Source organism: Falco rusticolus, chromosome 6 (assembly GCF_015220075.1).
Source record: "Falco rusticolus isolate bFalRus1 chromosome 6, bFalRus1.pri, whole genome shotgun sequence".
In the NCBI taxonomy this organism is placed as follows: Eukaryota; Metazoa; Chordata; class Aves; order Falconiformes; family Falconidae; genus Falco; species Falco rusticolus.
This window is the reverse complement of record NC_051192.1, coordinates 7804816-7830941: the sequence shown is the minus strand read 5'-3', so window position 1 is coordinate 7830941 and position 26126 is coordinate 7804816. Positions and strand designations below refer to the sequence as shown.

General features: G+C 34.9%; 1 protein-coding gene across 11 annotated transcripts in view; it reads left to right on the top strand.

The window, feature by feature from the left end:
• Window positions 1–26126, top strand: part of RYR2 (ryanodine receptor 2) — a 434536-nt gene that overhangs the window by 337058 nt on the left and 71352 nt on the right. For 6 of the 11 annotated variants that reach the window (XM_037391531.1, XM_037391528.1, XM_037391530.1 and 3 more), the window contains 13 exons: window positions 1297–1357; window positions 3041–3279; window positions 5630–5711; window positions 7673–7803; window positions 9624–9944; window positions 11292–11532; window positions 11951–12038; window positions 13653–13745; window positions 14076–14246; window positions 15203–15262; window positions 19506–19640; window positions 22829–22941; window positions 24545–24641. In XM_037391531.1, coding sequence (XP_037247428.1) covers window positions 1297–1357; window positions 3041–3279; window positions 5630–5711; window positions 7673–7803; window positions 9624–9944; window positions 11292–11532; window positions 11951–12038; window positions 13653–13745; window positions 14076–14246; window positions 15203–15262; window positions 19506–19640; window positions 22829–22941; window positions 24545–24641 — 1832 coding nt within the window. Of the gene's footprint in view, window positions 1–1296; window positions 1358–3040; window positions 3280–5629; window positions 5712–7672; window positions 7804–9623; window positions 9945–11291; window positions 11533–11950; window positions 12039–13652; window positions 13746–14075; window positions 14247–15202; window positions 15263–18075; window positions 18451–19505; window positions 19641–22828; window positions 22942–24544; window positions 24642–26126 lie in introns of all 11 variants that reach the window. The other 5 variants (XM_037391524.1, XM_037391522.1, XM_037391521.1 and 2 more) reach the window with 1 other exon arrangement.

Below are 26126 nucleotides of genomic sequence, written 5' to 3'. Positions count from 1 at the left end.
TCAGCACTGGCATTCATATCACCAGAGCAGTAAAATAGTACGGGATAAAAATAGGAGCTGACAAAACCCCTTAATCATTAGGGTGTTGGGTTTTTTTGGTAGGATTATTTTAAGCCACCTAAATGTCCTCTCATCTGCTCGCTGCATTGTTGCAAGACTGCTGGTACAAAGAGTGTGGGGCTGCCTGGCTATGGGCAGCTGTGGAAGCTGTAGTTAGGTTTGTTTCATCTGTTGTGGATGTACACCACAGCCGTGCCTCCTATTTTGATAGCACAGAACAACATTGTCAGTGCTGCAATAAACCTCCCACTCCTTCCTTGCAGTTTATCTTTTAAAATCTCTATTTCACTGAAACAGTTACCAATTTTAGTTGAATGTTTGCCTATATTTTCAAGTGAAACAACCACCAGTGAGAAAGTATAGTACACTGTACGCAGATTAAAGTATTTTCAGAAATCTATCTTATCTTAAACATTCAATGTATTTCTTCTTTTTTTTTTTTTTAATTGAGAAACTTTAAATATAGAGAAGATGAAAAGATGCATAGGTGTGTTCATTTTTGCAGAGATGTAGATTTTTTTAAAATAAGTAAGTAGAGAAATAAGCTGTGGGTCTAATTTGTGTAGCCTCAATCTGTTCTGGACTTAAAAAGTGAAGTTAGAAGTGGCTTATACATGGCAACATCTTGGGATGTATATATGTTACAAGGCATATTGTGTGTAAGTTCTCTTTTTACATAGACAAGTTTGAAAAAATAATTGACTGTGGGAGATGCATATTATGTCAGAGACTGTTACTTATGTGGGCCACACCGGATCATGCTATGAATGGCTGCAGCCTATTGGTACCACCAGGGAGCTAACCTTTTTGATGACATTTTATGTAAAAGTTGTCTTCCTGCAACAGCAGCTTGTGAAAGTAAATGGCTTTTATGTTACTGAGAGGGGGAAGATAAATGATAAACTTTAAACAATTGAAGTAAAATTTATAGAACTTAAATGAAAATCAGACAATACACTGCAGCTCTAATTAACCCCACATTTAAGTGCTTCCATCTTGACTGCCTCAGCTATTTGATGAGAGATGCTTTACTGCCTCTAGTTACTGCATTTGTGTAAACAAGGCTAAGACAACTGCATGTTTTTTAACTCGAATGTTAAAATTATGCAGAAGTTCAATTGCTCTTCTGCTATGGCATTTACTCTTTCATTAAAACCAGAGATAGTGTTAGCAGAATGTAGGTGTGTTATACAGTATGCTCAGCTTAATTGGTGGATAATTTTCCTCCCTGTTTAGGAAATGATGCAACGTCCATAGTCAACTGTCTTCACATACTGGGCCAGACCTTGGATGCAAGGTAATACTGAATATATTTCTAAAGTACAAAGGAAATCACTTAAGAAAATAACGTGCAGTCGGATTTGGGCTACCTGTGTAAGGCTACAGATTTTCAAAACTCAAGAAATTATAGTATTGAAAAGAATTCCCATTGCAAAGTAGGTTAATTACTAGTTAACTACTAGGGTTTGGCAGGACAATATTTGTAGTTTACACTTTCAACTTCAGTTTGATCAATGGTGTCTAGAAACTACTGGCTGTAGGTTCATCTGGTTTTAATTGCGTAACCACCCCCAAAGCACAATAATATTAGAAATATTTTATTTTTTTATGTACTGTTTAATCAAAAAATTCAGGAATTAAATGCACATGGAGTGCAGTAAATCTGCCTCTGAGTGTCTTCATTGCAAAGTTAATTCAGGTTCTAATTTGAACAAAAAACCCCCTTTTACATCGAATTCAGTGGTACTTTTAAGTTAAATTGAGCTGCTTGAGCCATTGCGAGGTTTATGGATGAGACAGTCTTGGAATATTGGAGGGTTATGTGTTGCTTTTCATTAAGTGTATGGTCAACTACCTGTGGCTGATAGTTGACTTTTAGATCTTTGCCATTGTGAAACAAAACATGAGAGTTTAAACTACTTCCATGATAATTTAAGATAACTTTTTTCACTTTGCATTTACTATCAGAGAACTGACTGGATTACATGCAGGTAGCTCTTTTGGTCAGTATCTTTGCAATAGCTTAAATGAACGAATTTTACTTTCCATTCGCTATGGGATAGAGTCATGATCATTAATATGGCTCAGCTGTTGCATGGTAGTCCTTTGGGTTGCAGTATCTTGGGGTTTTTTTTATAAATTGTCCATGTTCTGTGCAATCATACAGATGGAATACAGATTCAGGTGGAAATCAACAATTCAGCTCTTGGTAGAGATGTAAAAATAGCTCCAGACAGGGTTTATGGGATTCATGGAGGTTACACGGAAGTTTGAAAATACTGCCATTGAAACTGTATATATTTACTCTTTAAAACAAACAAATTAACAAACTGGACTGTTACTGAATTTAAAAAATAATTTCATCTGGATTTATTTCACATGTGACTAGCCTAGATGGATACATTCCTTAAACAAGGGATCTCTGTAACTAAGCTAGTTAAATAAGGTAAAAATTCTTCTGGATTATATCATTATATAACTGATTATGGTGTTATAGTTATGTAATCAATGCATTTATTTATTTAATTTTAAAAATATTTGCTTGTTTTCACTAAGTCCTTTATGATGCCTTTATTCTGGTGGTAGAAATATGACTGTCATTGTTGAGAAGATTTTCTGAGTTCTAGCTCGAGATAGTTCTTCTCTTCCCGGAGTCATAAATTGCAGACTTACTCATTCTTCTTCTTTTTTGTTAGGTTTTTTTTTTCCCCTCTTAAGGCAAATGAATCATTTAAATTATAAACTTTAAAGGACTTTATTTTCTCCATGTGAAACCAGATGACATAGCTTTGTGTTCTGCAGGATATCTATGGAATGTTTTTTCAGTAGGATGTTCTGCTGTGAGATTTTGCAATATCAAAAGATGGAAGATTTTTCTTCAGATCTTTATTATCGGTTTCATATAAGCCAAGACTAGGCTTTATTCCATGCTTGTCTAATGGAATATTCTTTTTTCATTCTTTTTGCATGCCATATACAGGACTGTGATGAAAACTGGTCTGGAATCTGTTAAGATAGCATTGAGAGCATTTTTGGACAATGCTGCTGAGGATCTGGAGAAAACAATGGAAAATCTTAAGCAAGGCCAGTTTACACACAGCAGAAACCAGCCAAAGGGAGTTACCCAAATCATTAATTATACCACAGTTGCTCTCCTGCCAGTGCTATCTTCGTTATTTGAGCATATTGGACAGCACCAGTTTGGGGAAGATTTGATATGTATGTATTATTTACAAGTGCCATGCCACTAAAATATCTATAGTGTCATGTAGTAAGCATTACTAGACTCTCAGTTCTATTAGAGAAGGACAAATCCTATGTCATTTGATGAAATTGTGATTGATTTAATCAAACATTTGTTGTAATCATCCTAGAACAGCCTGTGGGTTTTGGTGGACTTCATGTAAATATTAAAGCAGATGTGGCTGTGGTTAGATAGTCAGAAGGCTCAGGTTGATAACTTTACCATAGATTTACTGTGACTTTGTGTGTGAAAAGTTACTTTGTATATGTTGATTTTTACTCTGTCTATAAATGAGGTTATACTATCAGAACGATATTATTCCATCATTCATGCACTTTGGCTCAGTTTTATTTAGCAGCGGATTTGGGTGGGTGCATCTAAGGTCCTCAGGAACAATGAAAGGAGCTCCTGATGAATTCAGGCACTGGAGAACAGATTTTGTGTGAGACTTTGAATATAAAATTTCTGTAGAGATTCTGTATATGGCACATTTGGTATCATTAATTTTCCCAAACCCCGTCTCTGCAAGATGAGATTTTGCAGTCTGCAAAAAAATCTCTAATGTTATATATTTTAGGAACTCTACAGGTATTCTGCTGTCCAGGCTGCACTAAAGGAGGCACTTTCCTCTGTATAGCTAACTCCATTATGGAAATAAATGAGAGAAGGACCTGAAAGAAAAGAATATCAAATTATATTTTTGTTCTCTTTTTAGAATCTGGAAAAATTATTTAAAACAGCATTAAGATAACTGTTTTTGAAAATTTGGAGTTGTATTAATGGATTTGGATGTGATGAGATATAAACATTTGCTTTTCTCATTAAATTATTTCTGTAAAAATCAAGAGGCTTTGGAAAGATGCCAGAAAAAGTCATCGATGGGGTTCATGTACATCGCATGTTCATCATAAACCACTTTGTCAGACATCAACATGTTTATGCCCTGTATAATTTTTGATCTCTGGTATTCTGCTTTTTTGGAACTTAATTAGCCATGGATACCTCATCACTTCATTTGGTATTTTTAACCAGCTATTCTGCATAAATCACACTGGTGTTGAACACCCAATTTAGAATTCATAAACTGAGAAAGAATAATTAATTTAAATTGTACCAACTTATTTTGTCTAGAGCATAGTTGGAAAGGCTAATTTTTCTTACACACAGGTTCTCTTTACGTCTTGTTAAGAATAAGATAATCCGATGATCGGATCACAAGCATCTTGACCTGGTACTTGTACCTAAGAGTATAACTACACATACAGAGTACTCCGTGGTGTGGTCGTGTACAAGTATGGGTCACTATACCCAAGCTTACTCTTATCACATAAAAATACTCAACTTCAGGGATGATCCAAACTAAAATCACAGTATAGTAAAGACCCAGGCTGTGTAGTTTTGATGCACTATCTTGTTGGCTCTCCCAGCTCATTAAGTCTAGTTGTATATGACTCCCAACATTTCAAGGCATACTGGGGGAAGATATTTAAACTGTGGAGGAGACTAGAAAAAATATATGGAAAGAATGGGAGCGTTGTCCTTCTTGATGGTACTTAGACTGTTGTTACAGTATTACTGCAGATTATGTCCAAAAAGCATTTTTTTCAAATAGATGTTATTTTCACATTTTTATGACTGAAACATTTGATAATTTCAAAACGTTCTTTCTTGAAGTATTCACAGGAACTAAGGGATTATTTATTTTTTTAATCCTTTGATTGTTATTAGGTGTATGCTATTACCTGGTCTCTGTGTCTAAATTTAAAAAACCAGAAATTGTGATTAAAAGAATGAGATATCTGTTTAAACAGGATTGCCCTTCTTTTGTAATATATTTTATACAATGGTGTTACATTTGTAAATCAATTTGTTCCCTAATAATTTTTTTTTTGCTTTCAGCACTTAATTTGGTTTGGCATAATACTTTAAGTGCTACAAACAAACTAGAAAAGATTCATTGGCACACATTTATAATAGGTATTAAATTAATAATTATCAGGTTGCGCAATTAGATGTTTTTGGCAAAGAGTTGGTATGCCATTGATTTCAGAAAGTTAGCGCACTAGTGAAATATGTCTACTGTCTTAGCTGGTAACTTAGTGTTGAAGTAAATGGAAGTTTTTGCCAAACTATGGCACTCGGTGGTCAGAAGGCTTTTTCTATTTAGAATGTGATTTATGTGGATTTCCTTTGATAGCTTATTCTTATTATTAATTATAATATAACATTATTAATTCAGTTGTCAAAAGAAATACATCTTAATTATACAGAAATGTATTGCTAAGAAAAATCTCTTTATACCTATCTTTTTCTCATTTTCTTTAGTGGAAGATGTTCAGGTCTCCTGTTACAGAATATTGGCCAGTTTATATGCTCTAGGAACCAGCAAGAGTATCTATGTAGAGCGGTAAGAAGAAAAAGTGTTCCTCTATTTTTAATATATGTGTTTATATTTAGCTTCATGAATATGCAGTCCAGAAATGAATATAGGAAAAGATTGGTTTGGAAAGATATCTTGAGAGGAAAAGGTGCTCAGCTGTTAAGTGGAATGCAGCTGCATTTATTATAATACACTTAAAATGTTGCACTGTTTATCTAAATATATTTCATAATTAAAACAAAAATCACAAAGCTATCTGACTTTACAATAAATATCACTTAATTTGAGGTTCAGCTGAGGCGTTGTAAAAACATGTCATTCAGCTCAGCTATTGTTATAATTCTTCCTTATATATTGCTTAATTGTGATGTATATTTCTTTATTACTGTAAATTTAGTTTATTTTGTCACTCATACAATACTACTTCTTTTCTAGCTCAATTACCCAGGGAAATGAGGCTTTCTAATTGCTTTTTTGTGCATCTGTGTATCTGCTAACCTCTCTCCAAGTTATATTTGGTCTGCGTAAACCATATTCAGCCAAAAAAGAGACCTAGATAGGTCAGTACTTAAAACTGAATAGGTGTCCTATAGTGACTAGCACTGTTCTGAGGGAAGGCTAAACAGAACTTATACATTGCAGATATTGGCAGTAATCTAGGACATTCCAATATCTGTACGCTGTCTAGCAAATCAAGCTGTGCATAACTCCAGACCAGCACCATGACATACCCCTGCTCACTTGGTGGCAGTATCATAGGAAGCGTTATGAAGAAAGGTGGGTCCAAAGTTTATAGGTAACAAAACACACATCTGTGGAAAACCAGGTTTCATTATCACATAATGGATGTAAAATTACTTGGTTTTGGTATTCGGCAAATAAATGATGTGGGGTTCATTAAGATGAAATACGTCAGCATAGGTGACAATTGTGTGTATGGTTGTCTGCAACTGTTATCAGTGAAAAGCACGTAGCATGCTCTTTGTAGGTGCATGTGATGGATGTATGCTTTGCTTATGAAGATCTAATGAAAAGGAAAAAAAGGAAGAAGGAGCAAACAGGATAAAAATGGGAATGAAGTTAGATTTAACAAAATCAAGTTTAATGAGTTAGATCTAGAAAATATTAAGTTCCTAAAATAAGATACTAATATTGACTAAAGATTAATTTTGTTAAATTAGTTTGGAAGCATTCTTTTTTTGCTTGGAAGTTCATGGGACTTCTGGATTTCGGTCATCTGTATGGCTCAGCTTCAGCAGCTAAGGATTTCTCACATCTCAAAAATCTGCTCTGATCAGCTGAATTAGAAATCAGAAAGAATAGTTTTAAATGTCCCCTGAAGGACCCGAGTGAAGTGACAAGGGATCACTCACTTCTTCCTAGAGACAGACTTTTTGCAGTTTTGACCCACAAAAGGAATTTTGATTATCAAATAAATGTTGTCATATATTTGAAGAAATTAGAGCAATGTTTTTGTGCAAAACTTTCAGAGTTATTGATCAGTAAAAGCAATTTTTGGCTCTCTGAAGAACTTTCATGCTAGACCAAAGTCTGATTATTGCTGTTTCTCACAAAAAAGAAAGTATATCACTCAAATAAAATGATAGTTGTATTTGGTCTCTTGGTCTGTTCAGCAGCTCTTTCTTAATAGTAGAAATTATAAAGTCAGTAAAGCTGAGAGGAAAGTAATAGAACAGAAAGCATTGTTATAATGACTTCAGGTTTTCCCTAAATGTTCCTCACTGGCTCTCAGCTAAATAAGCCACCTTTGACATTGTGTAACATAACATTTCATTTGTATATTAGCAGAACATTGCTGGATTTCAGTTTGTATTATCTATTCTTGTGTTGGTGATCCTAGTAATATTGTGGCTTATCTCTTTGAGATGAGCTCATCTTAGAATAAAAATAAGGCTGGTATACAACTACCCTGAGGAGTATTCAGTCATCAAAGATGTGTGTACATAACAGTGTTTGTTAATTCACAGGCAACGATCAGCACTGGGAGAATGCTTGGCTGCTTTCTCGGGTGCATTTCCAGTGGCTTTTTTGGAAACTCATTTGAACAAACATAATATCTACTCAATTTACAATACCAAGAATGCGAGAGACAGAGCAGGTATTTCCAGAAACTCACATGATGGTTATGAAAACAAAATTTCACAATAAGTGCTGCTTGCCTTGATACATGTGTTTCGGCATGCATTTTATATGCAATAATTCTCTTGTCATCTCTTGCTCGTGTTTCTTTCCTAAATCAATGGGCTAAGTCTAAGTAATTATTTACCAAATAATTGGTAAACCCAATTATTTCATGTTTCTAAAGATACTGATGGTTTTGGTTTGAGATACCATTCTCAAAATACTACTTTGGAATCAAGTTATTGAAGGGGCTTTGCACATTTTTAATATCTCACATAATGTATATTTGATGATAAAATTATGTATTCTGATCAGTAACTAGTTCCTCAGTTATCTTATGCAATATTGGGTCCTTAAAACATACAGGATTGCAACTGAAACAAAATACCTTTTCCTGTATTAATATACTATTAATAATGTACTCTTAGAAATATGTATTAATAATATACTACTAGAAAGTAAATATACTGCAGAGTAGTATGTAAATTATTTTTTCTTTGTTGGAAATACAAGACAGTACAGATACTTTCCAGTAACATTACGTGTGTTTAGTTTGCATTTACCTTTTTGTTCCATTCTGCAACTCTTGATGTTTCTTATGCTAAAACATAGCTGTGGAATAAGGTCATATGCCCTAATTGTTTCTACGGTAAATAGAAGTTGCAGTAGAACTGTACAAACTCTACATTTGTACTAGAGTACAAATGATGTCACAGATATGTATAGATGACAGTATAGAAAATGCCAATTTATGATGGCATCCATTTTATAACATCATCTTTAGTTTTAAGAAAGGAAGCATGCCAGATTTATTCTTCAAAGAGCTGTAGTATCTTATTTTGAAGGTATCAACAGCCATGTTTACTTACTATATGTACTCTAGCTTTTTTAATACATCTAGAAAGACAATCATCTTGTATGTATCTTCATTGATTTTTTTAACAGAAATTTGAGTTTATTTTCCAAAATCTCATTAAGCTTGAAGGAGACTCAGGGATGGCTATGTAAAATGTATTTGGGTCTGAATAGAAGAAGAGACAGCTTTCAGAAAAAGACTAATCATAGGCTATGTTGATACAAACATTTGGAATCGCAAATTGCAGGCTTAATTTTCAACATACAGATATCTGTATACCTCATTGTGTGTGTACGTCAGGATATTCAAGAGTTAATAATGGTGCTTACAGATTTTATTTGTACATGAAAGAAAGTGCTTCCAAAACCAAAGGCAATTGCAGGGCCTCTTCAAGGAAGGAACTGATAATTCAAATAACTTGAAAAGTAAACATGTAAAATCAGAAATTCACCTCCAGAAGTCAGTTTCTCAGGATCTTCTCTACTCATTATGTCAGGCAATGATTTTTTTTTCCCTTCTATTAACATTCCGGGTTTCCCCTGGTATGTTTTGAAGAGGTGTTTCATTGTATCCATTTGTTTCCTCAACCGCAAAGCTTAGGCTGGAAGAAATTCTGAAATTTGGGCTTTTATTTTGAATATAGCAAACTGCATCTGATTTCCCTGAATTAATTCCATAATAATTACATTGTTGAAGCTTCCATATAGGAATTATTTTTACAATATAAAGTTTTATTATTGAAGTTTAAATATAAACAGTTTACTGCTCAACGGTAGGAAAGTACCTGGCTTCTATTTTTGTGTTTGGGTTTTTTTTCCTTGGATCAGAAGGGCATAAATGTAAATAGAAAACAAAAGTCATATGGGATAGCAATTGAAAAGAATTATTTACCCTCTATGACTTAGTTTATTGATTTTTTGATCTATTTCTTTTTTCAATAGTTCTCAATTTGCCTAATAGTGTAGAAGACGTTTGTCCAAATATTCCTTCTTTGATGAAGCTAATGGAAGAAATTGTGGAACTGGCAGAGTCTGGTATTCGTTACACACAAATGCCACATATCATGGAAGTGATACTGCCTATGCTGTGTAGTTACATGTCACACTGGTGGGAGCATGGGCCAGAAAACAACCCCGACAAGGCTGAAATGTGCTGCACAGCCTTGACGTCAGAGCACATGAACACTCTGTTGGGTAACATATTGAAAATCATCTATAACAACCTTGGGATTGATGAAGGAGCCTGGATGAAGAGATTAGCAGGTAAGATGTAAAAGTAAAATAAATAAATAAACAAGCATGCGTGTGTGCATATTCAGAACTTATATATATACACACACTCTGAATTACTTTGTAGTTTCCCTGTTAAAGATGGAGTAGATCAACACTAATAATTTTTATGTTTTTAAATGATACAGATCTTGATGAGCCAGAAATATTAAGTATAAGGAAAGAACAGTGCAAGCAGTATGTTTTAATCTCATAGTAATAAAGGAAGTACATTAGACTATTTCTTTTCCCCCTGAATTTGCATATACATGTTTTGCAGTATATCGAATTTAAAGACTATAGTTATTTAGCCCCTTTTAATTATATAGCAAGTTTTGATTTTCAGACATTACAGAGTTCCTTGCTACTCTGTAGGAGCGCTGGATCCTTAAAATACTATTTTGAAGCTGTATGTAGCTATGACAATGAAATATGGAAATACATATGTCATTTTAGTAATCCTTACATTAACTTCATTGTGATAACACCTTAAATTGATTTAAAAACAGTTTATTTCTCAATGTTTATTTCCTTCTGTAAGGAAAAGTCACTTTAGTGTTGTGAACTCAGTTTTTCTGCTAGGCTTTCTCATGACTTTTCAGTACTTTACTAGGAATTTCGTTCATGGTAGTATTCTGGTTTCCTGATCTTTTGAAGGATAAGTGGTAACTGGCTAAAATGCTTTGTAGTCTAATGGATAGGTTACAAATAGTTTTGCACTAATAGGCCCCCCAAAAAAAGCTAATTTACATATTCATTTTTATGAGTGGAGTTGCAAAAAGCATGCAGTAACAAGTCTGAAATGGCTGGTTGATGGATGGTTGGATTAGTCTCGCTTCTGTTTACACACAAACCTTCCAGCGTCCTAATGTGCATAATACAGGCAGGCTGTTTTAGTAGGTTTGCAAATAGCTAGAGTGTGCTTTCCACTTCTAATTCACTCCAGCTAAAAAGCAAGGCTCAAAAAGAGGAGCCAGTGGCTGCGAAAATTTGTATGTGCACTATGTAGCTATATGTGTATCCACCCATACATACCATTAACTCAATAACATGCAGGCATATATCAATAAGTTGACAGAATGCCGTTAAAGAAGTATTTCAAGTTTTGTGATCTTGCAGGCTTAGTCTGTGAGGTTGTAATTTCTGCCCTCATAGTGACAAAGTGAGTTGACTGTGAAATCCTGACCACATTTAATTCTTGGCAAAATTTCTGCTGATTTCAATGGGGGCAGGATTTTACTCTGTAGCCTAGGAATAAGATCCAAGAAAGAGGGGAAAGGTAAACGTTTGTATTATATTTTGTGGCTAGGTATATATTATAATGCTCATTGCCTTAAATAGTGTTTTCCCAGCCCATCATAAGCAAAGCGAAGCCACAGCTCTTAAAGACACACTTCCTGCCACTGATGGATAAACTAAAGAAAAAAGCAGCAGTAGTTGTATCGGATGAAGAACATCTAAGAGCAGAAGGCAGAGGTGACATGTCGGAGGCTGAACTGCTCATCCTAGATGAGTTCACCACTTTGGCACGGGACCTCTATGCCTTCTACCCTTTGTTGATTAGATTTGTGGACTATAACAGGTATGTGGAGAGGAATAGGTCAATGAATCTCATAACATCTTCCTGTTTGCTGATACCATCTCTTATCCCTTGATAAGCCTAGCACTGAGTTAAAGTAGCTTTTACTCAGCCTGCCAGTCTTGAAGTTGTGCAACCTCATGCTTTGTGACTTTTAGGAGGAGCTGGGGTCTTTTGAAGAAGAAAACAAACAAACAAAAAAGGTATAATCCAAGTCTCCTGTGGATTAGACCTGAGATTAATGTAAAAGGATTTAAAGGGGTTTGAAATAGGAAATCAAAAAGCCACTGCTACCAGAAAGGATTAAAAGCATGCATGCTTGGTTTTGTTGGCTTGTATCCTGGTAAAATGTTGAAAACTGATTTCAAACCATAAAGTCAGTGAGGATCATCCGCGTTTCCACCCTTCTACCAAATTTTAGGGCAAAATGGCTGAAAGAGCCCAATCCTGAAGCGGAAGAATTGTTCCGCATGGTGGCTGAGGTCTTCATTTACTGGTCAAAGTCGCATGTAAGTAATTCCTTGGTAAATACTTGTTTCAATTAACTTTCTTAGTAGGTAGATCAATTATTTAGTGGTTGTGTTTGTGAAAGCATGCTTAATGCCAGAAGTGAAACTGCAGATGGGAAGGTATTAATGACTTTCAGTTTTCTGACACTTTTGAAATTTCTGAGTAGCTTGGGGAGTTAGTGGGTGTTTTGAAGCATAGTAACAAGAAATGTAGATGTTTTTCATATAAATTCTGGTTTGTTTTGTTTGGGGTTTTTTTGGTTGGGTTTTTTTTTTGTTTGTTTGGGGTTTTTTTGCTTTTGGTGGTGTTCTGTTTTGTGGGGTTTTTTATGTGTAAAGCTCATTGAGGTCTGTGTCCTTACCTCGTTTTTTTCTCCAATCAGTTATTTTCACCCCCAAAGCCTTTTTGTAATCAGATGTATGGCTACTAAATTAGTAGTAGTTTTCTCATTGAAGTCAATTTTCCTAACTTTTATGGTCTGACTGATTGAGCCTCTTGGCAGAGTTACAGTTAAAATCCTGTGGAAAGGTCTCCAATGTGACTAGTAGAACAAGGGTTTCCTAAGGAAATGTGCAGCTTTATTTACAATCAATTTGTGTTGTAGCATAGATTTGTATTTCTTTAATAAAAGTTAAAGGTATATAATTCAATTATTAAGCTTAGGACTCTCTATAGCTGGATTGAATGAAGGAAAGTCAGTAAGCATTCTAAGACCAAGGATGTAGCAAATATATCTTACAAGCAATTCTCAGAATAAAGTCTTTTTTTTCCTAGATGATACTATCATACTTACCAGTTAAGGATTTCTTCTTAATTCCACTTCTACAAAATTTACACTTGGTTCTCAAGTCTGATTGTTCTGGTTCGTATGCCATAATCAACCAAGGCATCTGCATTAAGAAATAATCAGGCACCATCACTGATAGCACTTAAATAAAAATAAAACATGATTAATGTAATATGGGAACAAAAAGAAGAAAAAACCCAGAAGAGACTAAGTACTTCCAGGCATTTGGATCTCTGCATGGACTATTGTCTGTACTAAATTTCTTTTTTGCCATAATTTCAATTATCTCAAGTTTGGGAAACAAGATGCTTTATTATTTGTGTACTTGTGCCTGAATTTGACTGTAAAATTTATTATAAACATTGCTGTGCACAGAAACTCATTGCACAGTAGATAGATACTGGATCATCACATTACTTGTGTATTCATAAGTTCAGTCTTTCATTTAAAGTTTCTTATGTATCTGTTTATAGTGGGATTTTTAATGGGGGGGGAAAAATGGAATGAATGATTTACGAGTAAGGGAAAACCCAGACGACTTTTATTGATTAAAGGAGGAGTAAGATTTTTCTCATAGCTATTTCATAGCCAGATAAACATTCCTTTCTAACAGAAAAAATCCAAAACACACAACCCCCTGAGCTGTGTCATGTAAATAGAGCTGGAACACAAGTCGGTTACTGATCATCCATTAATTTCTTCTGTCCTTGTCTTATCTTTTAGATTTACAAATTTCTAGTTAATTTATATTTTTATTTAAGGTTTGTTAGAAAGGTTCCTCATATATCATAAGTGCTTTTAACTGAGGTCTTCTATATATTTCCAGAATTTCAAAAGGGAAGAGCAGAACTTTGTAGTACAAAATGAAATCAACAACATGTCTTTCCTTATCAGCGACACCAAATCCAAGATGTCCAAGGTAGTGTAAAGATTTTTATATTTTTCTATTTGCAGAAGGGAAGGAGACAGGAAGACTCCACAGAAGCACTGCTTTACTTTTTTTTTTTTTAATAATACCTGTTGAAAACACTGGGTTGAGAATCAAAAAGTATTTGTTTGAGAAACACAGTGGACTGTCAAGATATGGTGCAAAATATTGACAATGGTATAATGGCAGTTCCATCGGATAGAGTTGTAGCTGTGTTATGTAGTAAGGAAATTGTCAAAGCAGAGACAAATACAAAATTGCCAGTACAATTCTTCTATCTAATGTTGGATTTTTTTTGTTCATCTTTGCTTTATGCTGCAGGCAGCAGTTTCTGACCAAGAGAGGAAGAAGATGAAGCGAAAAGGTGACCGGTACTCTATGCAGACCTCTCTCATCGTGGCAGCACTGAAGAGATTACTTCCCATAGGTCTAAACATTTGTGCTCCTGGAGACCAAGAGCTGATTGCACTGGCCAAAAATCGATTCAGTATGGTAGGTGCTTTTTTTTTGCCCTTCTAAAAGGTAGAAGTATTTCACTAATGAAATTCTTTGAGTATTTCCTGCCATGCTCATTCTTACGGCATGACACAAATAATCAAGACTAAAGTTCTGTTATATAAAGGCACAATGGGTGACTACGGTAGGTAGTAATCTGCATATTGTTCTCATTTTCAGGGCATAAAGATTTCAGTTTGAATATTCTTGTTTTCTAAATGATCAGTGTATGAAGAGAGATAACATTCTTAAATTGAAACAGTTATTTCTCTCTCTTACATTTTAATGCAAAATTGTGTTTGTTCTATCTTATGTAGCTTGAATTTGCAAATGCAGATAAGAACTGGATATTTCCTAACTTCTGTGCCCAATATCATAACTAATTCCTTTTGATCACTCTCATGTGAATGCAATGATTTCTGTAGGGATAGACTGTTTTAAAAGTGATTCTTCTAGGAGTATACTCACAATGCAATAATGTGATTGTAATTTGGAATATATTCCTTTCTCAAGATCTGATACTTTATACAGCCAAGTGGGTTATATGACCTTTGAACAGATGAATCAAATGTTTATAGAGTAAAAGATCTCCAAAAGAAATAGAAGTCAAATGAGAGAAGGTTGTGTTCATGATATTGGTTTCATTTGGTCAAACTTTGGTTTAAGTATGTATATATGTTTATACTAGTGATTTTAATTTTGACTTGCATTTAATGTGTTACTGTGGACAAATATAAATGATGCTGTCCAGAACTTGTTCCTGTGAGCTTGGATATAGCTAGCTCTGGCATGATACATAAAGATGTATTGCCACTGAGATTCTCCTCACTCATCCTCGTTGTCAGTTTTATTCATCATCTGAACTAAGCCCAAGGCTGACATTTATATGAACAATATCTTTTCATGATTACCTTCTAATTCCTAACTTTATATGATTTGTAATTTATTGGCAGAAAGATACTGAAGATGAAGTACGAGACATCATCCGCAGTAATCTTCATCTCCAGGGCAAGGTAATCTATATGCAGTTTTTAATATGATTTTTCTTCCTTTGAATTCATTTGTTGGTGACATATAATGACAGCCTGGCTTGGTTCATTAGGATAACTTGTAGTCCCTTTTTCTCTTCTGTCAAGTAACTTGTTCATGTCAATTGTTAAATGTTAGGTATTTAATGTGTTTATGTATGCATTATATACAATAACATGTGGCTCTTCAAATCCCTGCCTGCACACACCATTAATAAGACATTGGAGGTGGAAGCAAGGTCTATCACTGTTTAAACTTGACCTTCTATTTTTGGGATAGAATTTCCAAAATGCTCACAGTTACATTGCAACAGTTTGAAGTGTAGAGGAAAAGGAAGCTGCCACTTCGGCATACTCTGAGCAAAGTGGAACTTTTTCACTCTAGTTTTGTTCCTGTTTTTCAGTCCAGGGAAAAAAAGTATTTCAGAAAAAGTGTAGATTTTTGTTATCAAATTCTGATTAGTGCCAGGTGGATAGCCCTAGGGAAAAAGTCCTGAACTAGCCCAGTGTAGCTGAACACTTTTATTAATGCTTCAAATAATAGCAAAGAAGAAGCCATAATGTGTAAATATAATAAAATTATTTATATTTCTTCTTTACTGAAGGAAGATGGAATTGAACCTGTGGATGGTGCTTTATTTAGGATTGTCCTTTACCTCCTACCCCCACCCCAGGTTTCATTCACCTCGAGGGAAAAAAACTAACTAGTATTTCCTGTGCTCATTAAATAGTTACAAGAGAATAAACATGTGAGTTGGAAATCTGGTATTTTTTTTCTGAAAGATTATTTAGGAGTCATCCAGAAGTCTAGATTCCACTGCAATTCGGTTCATGGCAGTAGATATATATTTATTTTTTTTTTAAATTACTGTGATAATGGTATGGTTCTTCCTGAATAATATCTGAAGGTTAATTTTCTCCCATCTTATGTTTTCTGTATATTGCTGCAATGTCAAGCAAGATTCTATGGAGGCTGGGGTTTCTGGGAGCTCACAAGAAGATAAAAGATTTTACAAAGCTAACAATTAGCATTTTTGATAAAATATTACAATTAAAAGTCCAATAGCTTTAAATTATAGGGATACACACAGGAGAGTTTACCACTGAAAACAAAAGATTTTGTTAAATCCTAAAACCCCCTGGAAATAGTTATTGTTATATAGCAAGTATTGTTACATACTGAGAAGCAGGAGAAAGCACACAGGCAAAGTGCTAGGAACAAAAGAGTATTTATGACGATCTTCATAAGCAACAGTATCTAAGCAGTAAGCCATGCACATATAAACCTTAAATGTCTTGTGATTTTGTATGTGAACTTCAGTAATGTTTTCTTAATTAAGATAGGTATTTCTGTTCTGACATTTTCAGTATGTGTATATTGTCATTTTGGGAGCCATGCAGTTGTAAGTCTTGCCTGGCATTTCATGCTGCTTCTTAGTACTTGTCCTCCTGTTTTAAATTAGTTTCTATTTTACTTCTTTAGGGTTACATTCTGCATATGCTATCAAGAAATTTGTCTTATTGCTTTGTTGTCTTGGAGTAATGATACTTCTTTCATACCTCGATCCGTGCTTTTTCTTCAGAAACTTCCTTTGCTTCAACTAAAAATTTGCTATTTTTCAGCAATATACCACCTCCTCCGTTTATAAAACATGAGAATAAATATACTTTTAATTTTCTTATGTTGATGAAATTTCATGGTGCCTTGATAATTAAGAAGCAAGTAATCTTAGCTAATCCAAAGTACACATTGATGGATCTTCCAGTTGTAAACATTTCAGCAGTGACTTTGGATTTTCTTAATTATAGAATGAACTACCAGTGGAAGATGATGTTCTGAAAGGGAGCGACATAATACATAGCTAACAAAGCTAATTAGCTATTGTAGCTAGCTTAATTTTATAGCTATCTCCATGCTGCCTTACTAGCTTTGAAAAGGTCTGGTTTTGTACTGTATGTGAAAAGCAGTCAACTCAACTGTGGACAAAATACATGGCATTTCTAGGACTTCAAAACTTCAATTATTGTTTCTCTTACTATCTTTATTATGATTTGTTATCTATTGCTAAGTAGTTTGTTTTCAGTGGCTTGAAATATGTCTTTTCATGAATCATTTAGCACTGCCATGTTCTAGAGTTCACATTAAATGTAAGTGTATAAATTATTTAAAAGTATAATGTCTAAAGTTAAATTCAGTAGTTATTAACAAAGTACAATATAGTTTATTCCATAATTCTCTGATGTCGTTAGTATTCAGTCACGAAAGTGGCTGAACCAAGTATATGTCAGATACAGTCAAGTATGATGTTTCTTGTCAAAGAAAAATCATTCTGTTGTGCTGTTACACCACCCTTTTGTTGTCTGATTGAGTCAGACATAAAAGGAGTGTAGGCGAAATGGTCTTATAGATTTATGTTATTATTTAAAGTTGTGAATGAATATGTGACTTAGTTATAATGGTGTTTGTGTAAGGTGGTTTTCAAAGAAGAGGGAAAATACTAATTTTTGGAACAGCTGGTTCTCTTCCAACTATAGCAATAGTCTTTCTTCAAATAGTGTTTTCTGTTAACTACTTTTACTTTTCCACAGACACCATGTTCTGTCACTTATGTTAGAGCAAAAATGTAATTTATCTTGATTCCTGTTTGGAAAACTGCACTGTTTGAGAATCATCCTTCTGAATCTTTAGCTATTAATGTTGTGGCGTCTATTTCATGCATTTGTCTACGTTTGTCTACATTTGTCTTCACCCTGTTTCTGTCTTTCCTTTCCTTGCATGCCTGCATGCTGTTACTCAGTACCGAGCCTTTTATTTCAAGAAATTGATGACGAAACTTGCATTCATTTTGACATGGATGAAGCTCAAGTCACCAAAATCTTCTTCCAGCCATGCTAATTCACACCTTGAAATGTCAACTACTCATACCCTTAGAAAACTACCTATAGAAAAAAGCTGTACCTTGATAGAATGTGAGGAGTCCTCAGATCAAAAGACATCTCCACCTGTGATTAAAAAGTCTTTTGTGGACTATCCATTCATGATGATCCGGTCAAATGCTCACACAAAGACTGTGGATGTGACAGTTGTTAAGAAATGGAAAAGCCGAAAGGTGGAAGAAATGCCTGCCAGTTGTGGCTTTCTAGGTTGTAATAAGCTATTATTGAGCAACTGTGTAAGTTTATAATCGTTCCTGGAACTTCACTAAACTGTGTATCATAAGATGTTTTGTGGAGGTGAATTAGCATTATTGTTTCATCTTAGGCACAAATTGAAATCTGGATCCACAGAGATGTTTTAGAAAAGTAAGTGCTGAGTGTAAGCCCTATTCAAATCTGTAGGTTTTAGGCTCCTAAATGCTCTAGTAATACAGGCCGGTGTGACTTAAATCTCAATTGCACGCTCAGGAGTGATCACTGGCTGCAGCTCTTGCTATAATGGGTTACCCCTTGCATTTGGCTTCGGTTTCATTGGCACAAAAAATGGTGGCAAAATGTGTTGCATAGGTGGTGATTAGCAGAAGCACTGGGGAGACAAAATGAACCAAAAAAGAGATTGTTAATGGTAGAACAGACTCACAGATCACTGAAATGGAAAAAATTGAATGTAAAGAGAAATATAATAAAAATTATTTTTACTTCATGCAGTTATTTATAATTTCGAGGCTAATAAGCAAATGCATCTTGAATTCATTTTTCATAAACTAATTTTTCATTGTTTAACTAGTAATTAGTAAAATTAGGACTTTTTAACATTTGAAAAAAACTAAAATAAAAAAATAAGACATAAATAAGACTAGTATTACTAATTTCCATGACTGAAACCTAACTGCCTGCAACTACTAAACCAACAGTTTCATTGTTGTTTGGTTTAATAACTGGAAATTCAGGGTACAAAGTTATGCCTGTCTACCTCATATTCATTACTTTTCCTCAAATAATATATTCATTGCTGGTGCCAGTGCTGTTTGTTGGCCCATGATCATTTGCCCTCTGTATGATTATTAGACTTTTAGTCCTCTGGAAGCTCTCAAGAAGCATTGCACAAATCAGTCTTGAGTTTTGTTCTCCTGGTCAGGGTAGCGGACACTACGGGTTAGCCATGTCAAGGTGTAGGTTAGGCAAATAAAGTGCTTCTGTTGTCCTTTGGAGCAGTTTCTGTACTAATTAGTGTCTGATCCGACGTTTGGAACGTTTTGCCTCGGTGACATGTGAAATCTTTCTCCTGCAGCTTGAGGATCCCGCCATTAGATGGCAGATGGCACTTTACAAAGATTTACCAAACAGGACCGAAGATTCCTCAGATCCAGAGAAGACTGTGGGAAGGGTCCTCGATATAGCTAATGTACTGTTTCACCTGGAACAGGTTAGACACATTTTCCCAATTCCATTGCTCCTTAATCTAAACACAAGTATTCAGCCTCTCATTTATACTTTCACCTGCTGTACTTAATGTTTCATTCTTTTTTCCTCCATGTGATGGCTACTGTTTAAGTGCTATGCCTTGTGTTTTGTAATCCGATATTGTGGTCATATCGATCACACGGTGTGTTTGCAGCAGCCCCAACAATAATTTATTTGGAAATGGACTAATAAAGTGGTACCGATTTAAAGAATCGGTTGCCAATATTCGAGTGAGCGGAGGTTATCTTTATTCGGCAGTGCTGGGTGCATGGGGGATCGCTCCACCAAAGTCACGCACACCGAGGGGATTTTTCAGTCCCCTCTTTATACAAGCAACTCATACCTATTCATTAACTTTCCAGGAAATCGTTTACATATTCATTACAATTCCAGGAACTCATTTACATATCTCACTAAACTAGTGACCACGATTTAAGTCCTGGTCTTTGCCACGTTGTATAAACAACAGGAACTTAGGACCAGATAGCCTTTTTAAAGATGACAAATCCAAGGACGTAGCAATTAGTACATCCGTCATGTTAGCAATAAGGGTCCTTCGACATTTCCCAGCTTTTAGATAAACGTAAGTACATCATCCTATAGATAAGTGGTACATCATTCAGTATCTATGTTTCAGCTTCCTTCTGGGGCATTTCAGCTAGCAGGAAGTAATCACTAAATTGTCCATGGACCATGAAATGTTGAGTAAAAACCAACTTTAATTATTGAAAAAAAAAAAAAAAAGCCTTTTTCCAAGGTATTTTTTCCTCAGTTGAGATTTTTGAGTTATTGACGTAACAAGAAACTTAAAGCTGCCTGCATAAATAACTGATTAGGAGCTGTATGTTATAGCTGTACAGAGTAGGGCAGTCAGATGATTTGATACACAGCTTCTCTAGTGATAGCTTTAGAATTTGGCTTGGTTTTCATTTTTTATTATTTTATATAAATTTGTATTTATATTTTTATTTAAATGGCTTTTATTTGCGTTCAAACAGCATATACAATCTTGTGATTCTGACATTTTAGCTATACCATCATGTACATAAATTGGTTAAGCTTGAGTAGTTTGGAGAAATTGTTGAAGGGAGTGAGACCCAAGGTATGATCCTTTTGTTTTCCATGTTCTGTCATAGGATCAATCTCTCAGGGTATAGAATCCAGCAGTACTACAGAACAGACAGGATTCCCATTGTAGTACCAGATCGCCAGTTCAGATCAATTGTTCTGATAAGACTTAAACAATGACTTGTAGTGGAGTAAATGCTGGCTGCTTTTGTTCTGCTTACTTTGCAGCTATTTGTTTAAAGATTTGGCCCCACAGCTTTACTTATCTTCTGTAGATAAGCGCTTAGGTGCTTTTGTTACTGAAATAGGTAATTCAGCATCTTTAAAAATAATGAATATGTGAGCACTGGGTCAGTTGTTATGATAGCCTTTGCTCTCCATATACAAATACTCTGTTCTCCATATGTACATACTCTAAATGCTTTCCGTGTTGTGCTGGTAAAGATAAGTTCATGCTTTGTATTTTCTTTCCATGCACAGTTAATTTCTTTTTTCTTTTTTTTTTTTTTTACTGTTTTCAGAGATCTGCTTGCGTAGGCCGTGGCTATTTCTTTTGGGAAAGTATAGAGGGTTTTATAGTTGATTGTGAAGATATTACTAATTACCTAACTTTCACATTTGGGTTTGCCTAACTCCTAAATTATTAGCTCTGACTTTGTTTTGTGACTGTAAATATGCTTGCAGTGAATGCTTTTCTATCCTTTCTCTTAACAAATATTCTTCATTTGTATTTTACCTTTTGGAAGGAACTTGTTTTAGAATGTCACCATTTAATCTTACAAGTGTAATTATCCATTTCACTGAATGCTTGGCAGTATTTTAGTCTGTTTAATTAGATGTTTATCGTTTAACTATGAATAATTTTTTGTATTTCACTAAACTAGAAAAGTTGTCTTTGATAATTGTGTTGAAAATGAATATTGAGTCTACATAAACATCATCATCACTACATATTTTAAATAATATGCTTTATTTTATTACAAGGGAGAATTACCAAGTCTTTCAGAGTAGAGATACTAACTTCCACTGACTCCTTTGATGATGTTGGGAGACAGAGGAGCTATTATTCCACAAACACACTTGTCTGTAAAAGAAACAAAGCCCCCACAAAGAAACAACCCCCCAGAAAAAACATCCCCCCCCAACTCTACAGGAGTTGTGTAGTTTAAGTCAAACGATATCATCTTGATGGATATCAGTTGGGAGGTAAATCACAAAGACTGTGAATGGGCTGTGGGAGAGGATCTGTAGCACAGCTTGCAATTGTAGTCCCAGTTACCCAGTCAGGCTATATACACTGTTGCATGCAGTTGCTCTTCTGGACCACAGTAGTCATTTTCTTCTGATGGAAGCAAGGCTGGAAGGTGGAACAAAATAAACTAAAAGAGCAGAAGATGAGGAGCACAGACATTTTTATCTCACACTAGTGTAGGGCCAGGATGCAGAAAAAGAATGTATCTGAAGACAGCTGTAAAATTACGAAATGTAGCTGAAGGGTGCTGGAATATTGTGGTCATTTTAGCTATGCAGATTCATGGAAGGGATTTAGTTCCAATTAGGACTTTGTGCCTGTCTCTCGTTTTTAAAGTTAATTCTTTTCCATTGTAGCTGGCCATGGTAAATATTACAAATCAAAGATTGCTTGTAATTAAGGCAATTTCTCTAAAAGTATTGCCTGAGACTATGTGAAGGTGAACAATTTACCTGTGCATATGTAAAGAGTTACACATAAAAGGTAGGAAGAGTGAAGATTCTTTGTCAAGCTTTCCTGAGAGATGGCCTTCATAACGATAATATTCTATTTAAAATATAGAAGAAGTAGGATGAAGTAAAAAAGGAAATTATCTCTGTAATACAAGGAAAGGGAGGATTTTTCTTTTATGTTTCTTTTCTAAATTCTGATTCTACAATTTGGCTGATCACTTGAACTCTGTCTAGAACACTTTCCCCCATCTATTATTATTCTGCTACCTTTCCACTTGATTTACCTGTTATTTCACATTATTATTATTGTTACTATGCCTAGACAGTAGCGACATTGCCACATTGGGTTTTTTTTATTATTTGCGTTATATGTAACAGGTTGAGCATCCTCAGCGGTCCAAAAAAGCAGTATGGCATAAGCTGCTGTCTAAACAGAGGAAAAGAGCAGTAGTTGCCTGCTTCAGAATGGCACCATTGTATAATCTGCCAAGGTAAGAGCTATATTGGTTCTGTCTTTCACAAATGTGTTCATGTTCATCCAATGCTATTTGGCAAGATCCAAAGGAAGAAAAACATGTAAAGCAGTAACTGATAAACTACGTGGAAATGTACTTTTTATATTACTTCAATAGCTGTAATTACTTTCTTCTAATATCTTCTGAAACAGATAATAAAAGGTATTTAAAATTTCTAGTTCTGTCCTCCTGCTGTTATTCCACCTGTTTCTCCTGTATGTTTTCTTTTCCGAAAAGTAGACACCTTTTGTAAGAGATAAATGCAGAAACAGACATATTGGTTCTGTTCCTGTAATATCATCTTGGGAGATAAATTTCCTCCTAAGCCATGGTACAGCTCTGGAAATACAGAGTTACCTTCATTATTAGATGCTAAATGTTCTATATGCAGGAAATAAACATACTATTTGTCTGAAAACTTGTCTGTTTGTTGTGCACTTTTGGAAAGAACATTCTATTAGACAAGAAATATATATGCACATACTCTGGGCATTTAACACCTTTTCCTGTGGCTCTTCTTCCTTTTCTTTCTTGTTCAGTTGAGGACAGGATCTATAGTTAAGCAAGTTTCAGAATCCTGAGGTTCTGCAAGGAATGAACATTCAGAAAAAGTAAAGACATCTTTTTTGGGGGGCAATTTCTAAAAATAATTTCCAGAACACTTGTATCTGATCTTTTCAACATACTGGTGTTCTCAGTTTTTCCCAAAAGTATACGTATTATTGTTACCACAGTTAGTAGGATGAATCTTAAAGTCTGTCCCAGGAAGCACAAGGGGATGAGAATCATATTAGCTTGAAATGAGGCTGCCGTGACAGCTGAAAATAGAACAAAGATATTTCCATCTGTAGCTGTTCTTACATTAACAAGTGGGTCACCTGCACATATCCAGCATTCCTGTATATTGTAATTATTCCTCTTCCTTTTCAGAATATGAAACTGGCAGTTGTTTAAAAAACTTCAGATAATTGATAAAATTTTTAATGGAGAATTTGTTGTAACACAGTCCATGTTGCATTGAATCCTCAAGAAAAAAAAAACCCAAACCAGTAATCATCATTGGCTTGCCCTCTTTTCTTTTCCATCCATTTAATGATCCATTTAATTTCATGGAGTTTGGAAAAAAATGTTTAGGTTTTTTTTATTTTAGATATGCAAGACTAATCCCAAACATTACAAAAATGCAACTATTTGAGCATAATCCAAAGTTACCTATTGCTGTTAACATTTAAATTAAAATAATATGAAAATATTTTATATTAAAATGAAAACTTACTAATGTGCCAAAGTAATTGATTTTATTTTTTACTTACGTTTAAATGTCTTTAAAGTTCTGGGGTTTTATCTGTTCATAAAACTATTACTATGACATTTTAAAATCAGTTTTGCAAGTAAATGGGACACAGTTTTGAATGTAAACTTAATTTTTAAAATAGGCAGGTTTTACCCTAGAAATGTTACTTTCCTTTTAAAGGATGGTTGTAAGGATTGGGACAGTTCTTCAAGCTAAACGAAATTCATGTTGATCAAATCTTCTCTTTAAAAGTTTACAACTTTTGTCTCATATGTCCCTTTTTAGGCACCGAGCCGTCAATCTCTTTCTTCAAGGCTATGATAAGTCTTGGATTGAAACAGAAGAACACTATTTTGAAGACAAACTGATAGAAGACTTAGCAGTATGTCTGGGTGCAAAGGGTTGTGGGAATGTATTATGGATTAACATTTATCTTGTGTAATTGTAATTATAAATCAGTGAGGTACATAGAGTATCACCTAAGCTGTCTCTCCCAAGGGGTGAGCTATAACCAAGTCACTCTGTCAGGTGTTAAAAATTACAAGTGAAGGAGATTCCAGAATCCCCTGAGGCAGCCTGCTTCAGGGCTTCAGTAACCTTTTATAAAGCTTTATAAACTTTTGTCTAAATTGCATGCCAGTTGCTGTCTTTCCCCTCTCTCTTACCTTCTGTCCTGTGGAGAAGGGGAACGGCCTATTCCCTTCTTTCTTTGCAGTTAACCTTTATGATTTGAAGACTTCACAACCCACATTAAAGCCATTTAAGACAAAAGGTTAGAATGTGAAATTAGAGGAATTCTAATCTTAGATTAATCAGTCCCTCAGAAGCAGGCAGGGTCTGCAGCTTCTGTACAGAAGAATCCTCTTGTCAGGGAGGTGAGTATTTTTCCCAGCAGTAAAGTGTTAGAGCCCTGTCTTTAGCCTGGTAAATCCCCAGCGTGATTTTCAGTTAAGCCTTCTGTCCTTATTCCTTACAATTGTCTCTCAGAAAGGTAGTTTTTTTGAGTATTGGGCAAGAACTCATACTAGGAAATGATTCAGTCCCTGGGAGGTCCAACAAAACACAGTCTGAGATCAATCTTTTTATTGTGAGGAGAGCCTGCTCGCTGCGACAGAGAGAGGAAGCTAAGTGGAAAGTTGCTATTAGGAAAAAAAAAAAAATTGCTTTGCTTTTACTATTTAAGGTTTATGCTTAAAACCAGCAATCCAAGTTGTGAACAGTTTTTAAAATAAGCATCAAAACAGCGGGAGGATGATCAGCAGCAATAAACTCAACGCAAGCAGACTATGCAAGTTCATTTTTACCTGCACACATGCAGAATTTGTTTCTTGTGGCGTCCTTATTCTGTGATCATTGTGAAAAAGCAAGAGACTTCTGCAAATACTTATTTTGTATACAACCTTTTAAACTGATATGCTATCTTCATGCTGGAAATTTTTTAAATAATGCAGATTCATAGCCAAAAATAATTACATTTTAGCAGTTGAGAGCATGTGTGTGTAGGTGTGGAATGTGGAACAACATACCTCTTTTGCTGTATGTGCAGGTGTGTACATATGAAGAAATAACCCAACATGGTCATTTGGCTACACTCTGACATAAAGGGTTGTCTCCTTACCTCCTTTGTGCAACCATATCTTGGCTAAGTTTATGAAGAACTCCTTGCTGGCAGGTAGCTTATATGAAAAACTGTCTTAGAGAAGAGAGAAACAGACTGTTTTGGCTGCTGTATCATCCTTTAGTAAAGGACTACAGGCATTTCCTTGTAATTCCTCAAGCATACGATAAATGTGTCTCCAGTGCTCTCTTAAGGAGAGATATACCGCACCTTTCATTCAAAAGAGCAAACAAAACTCTTATTTTCTTT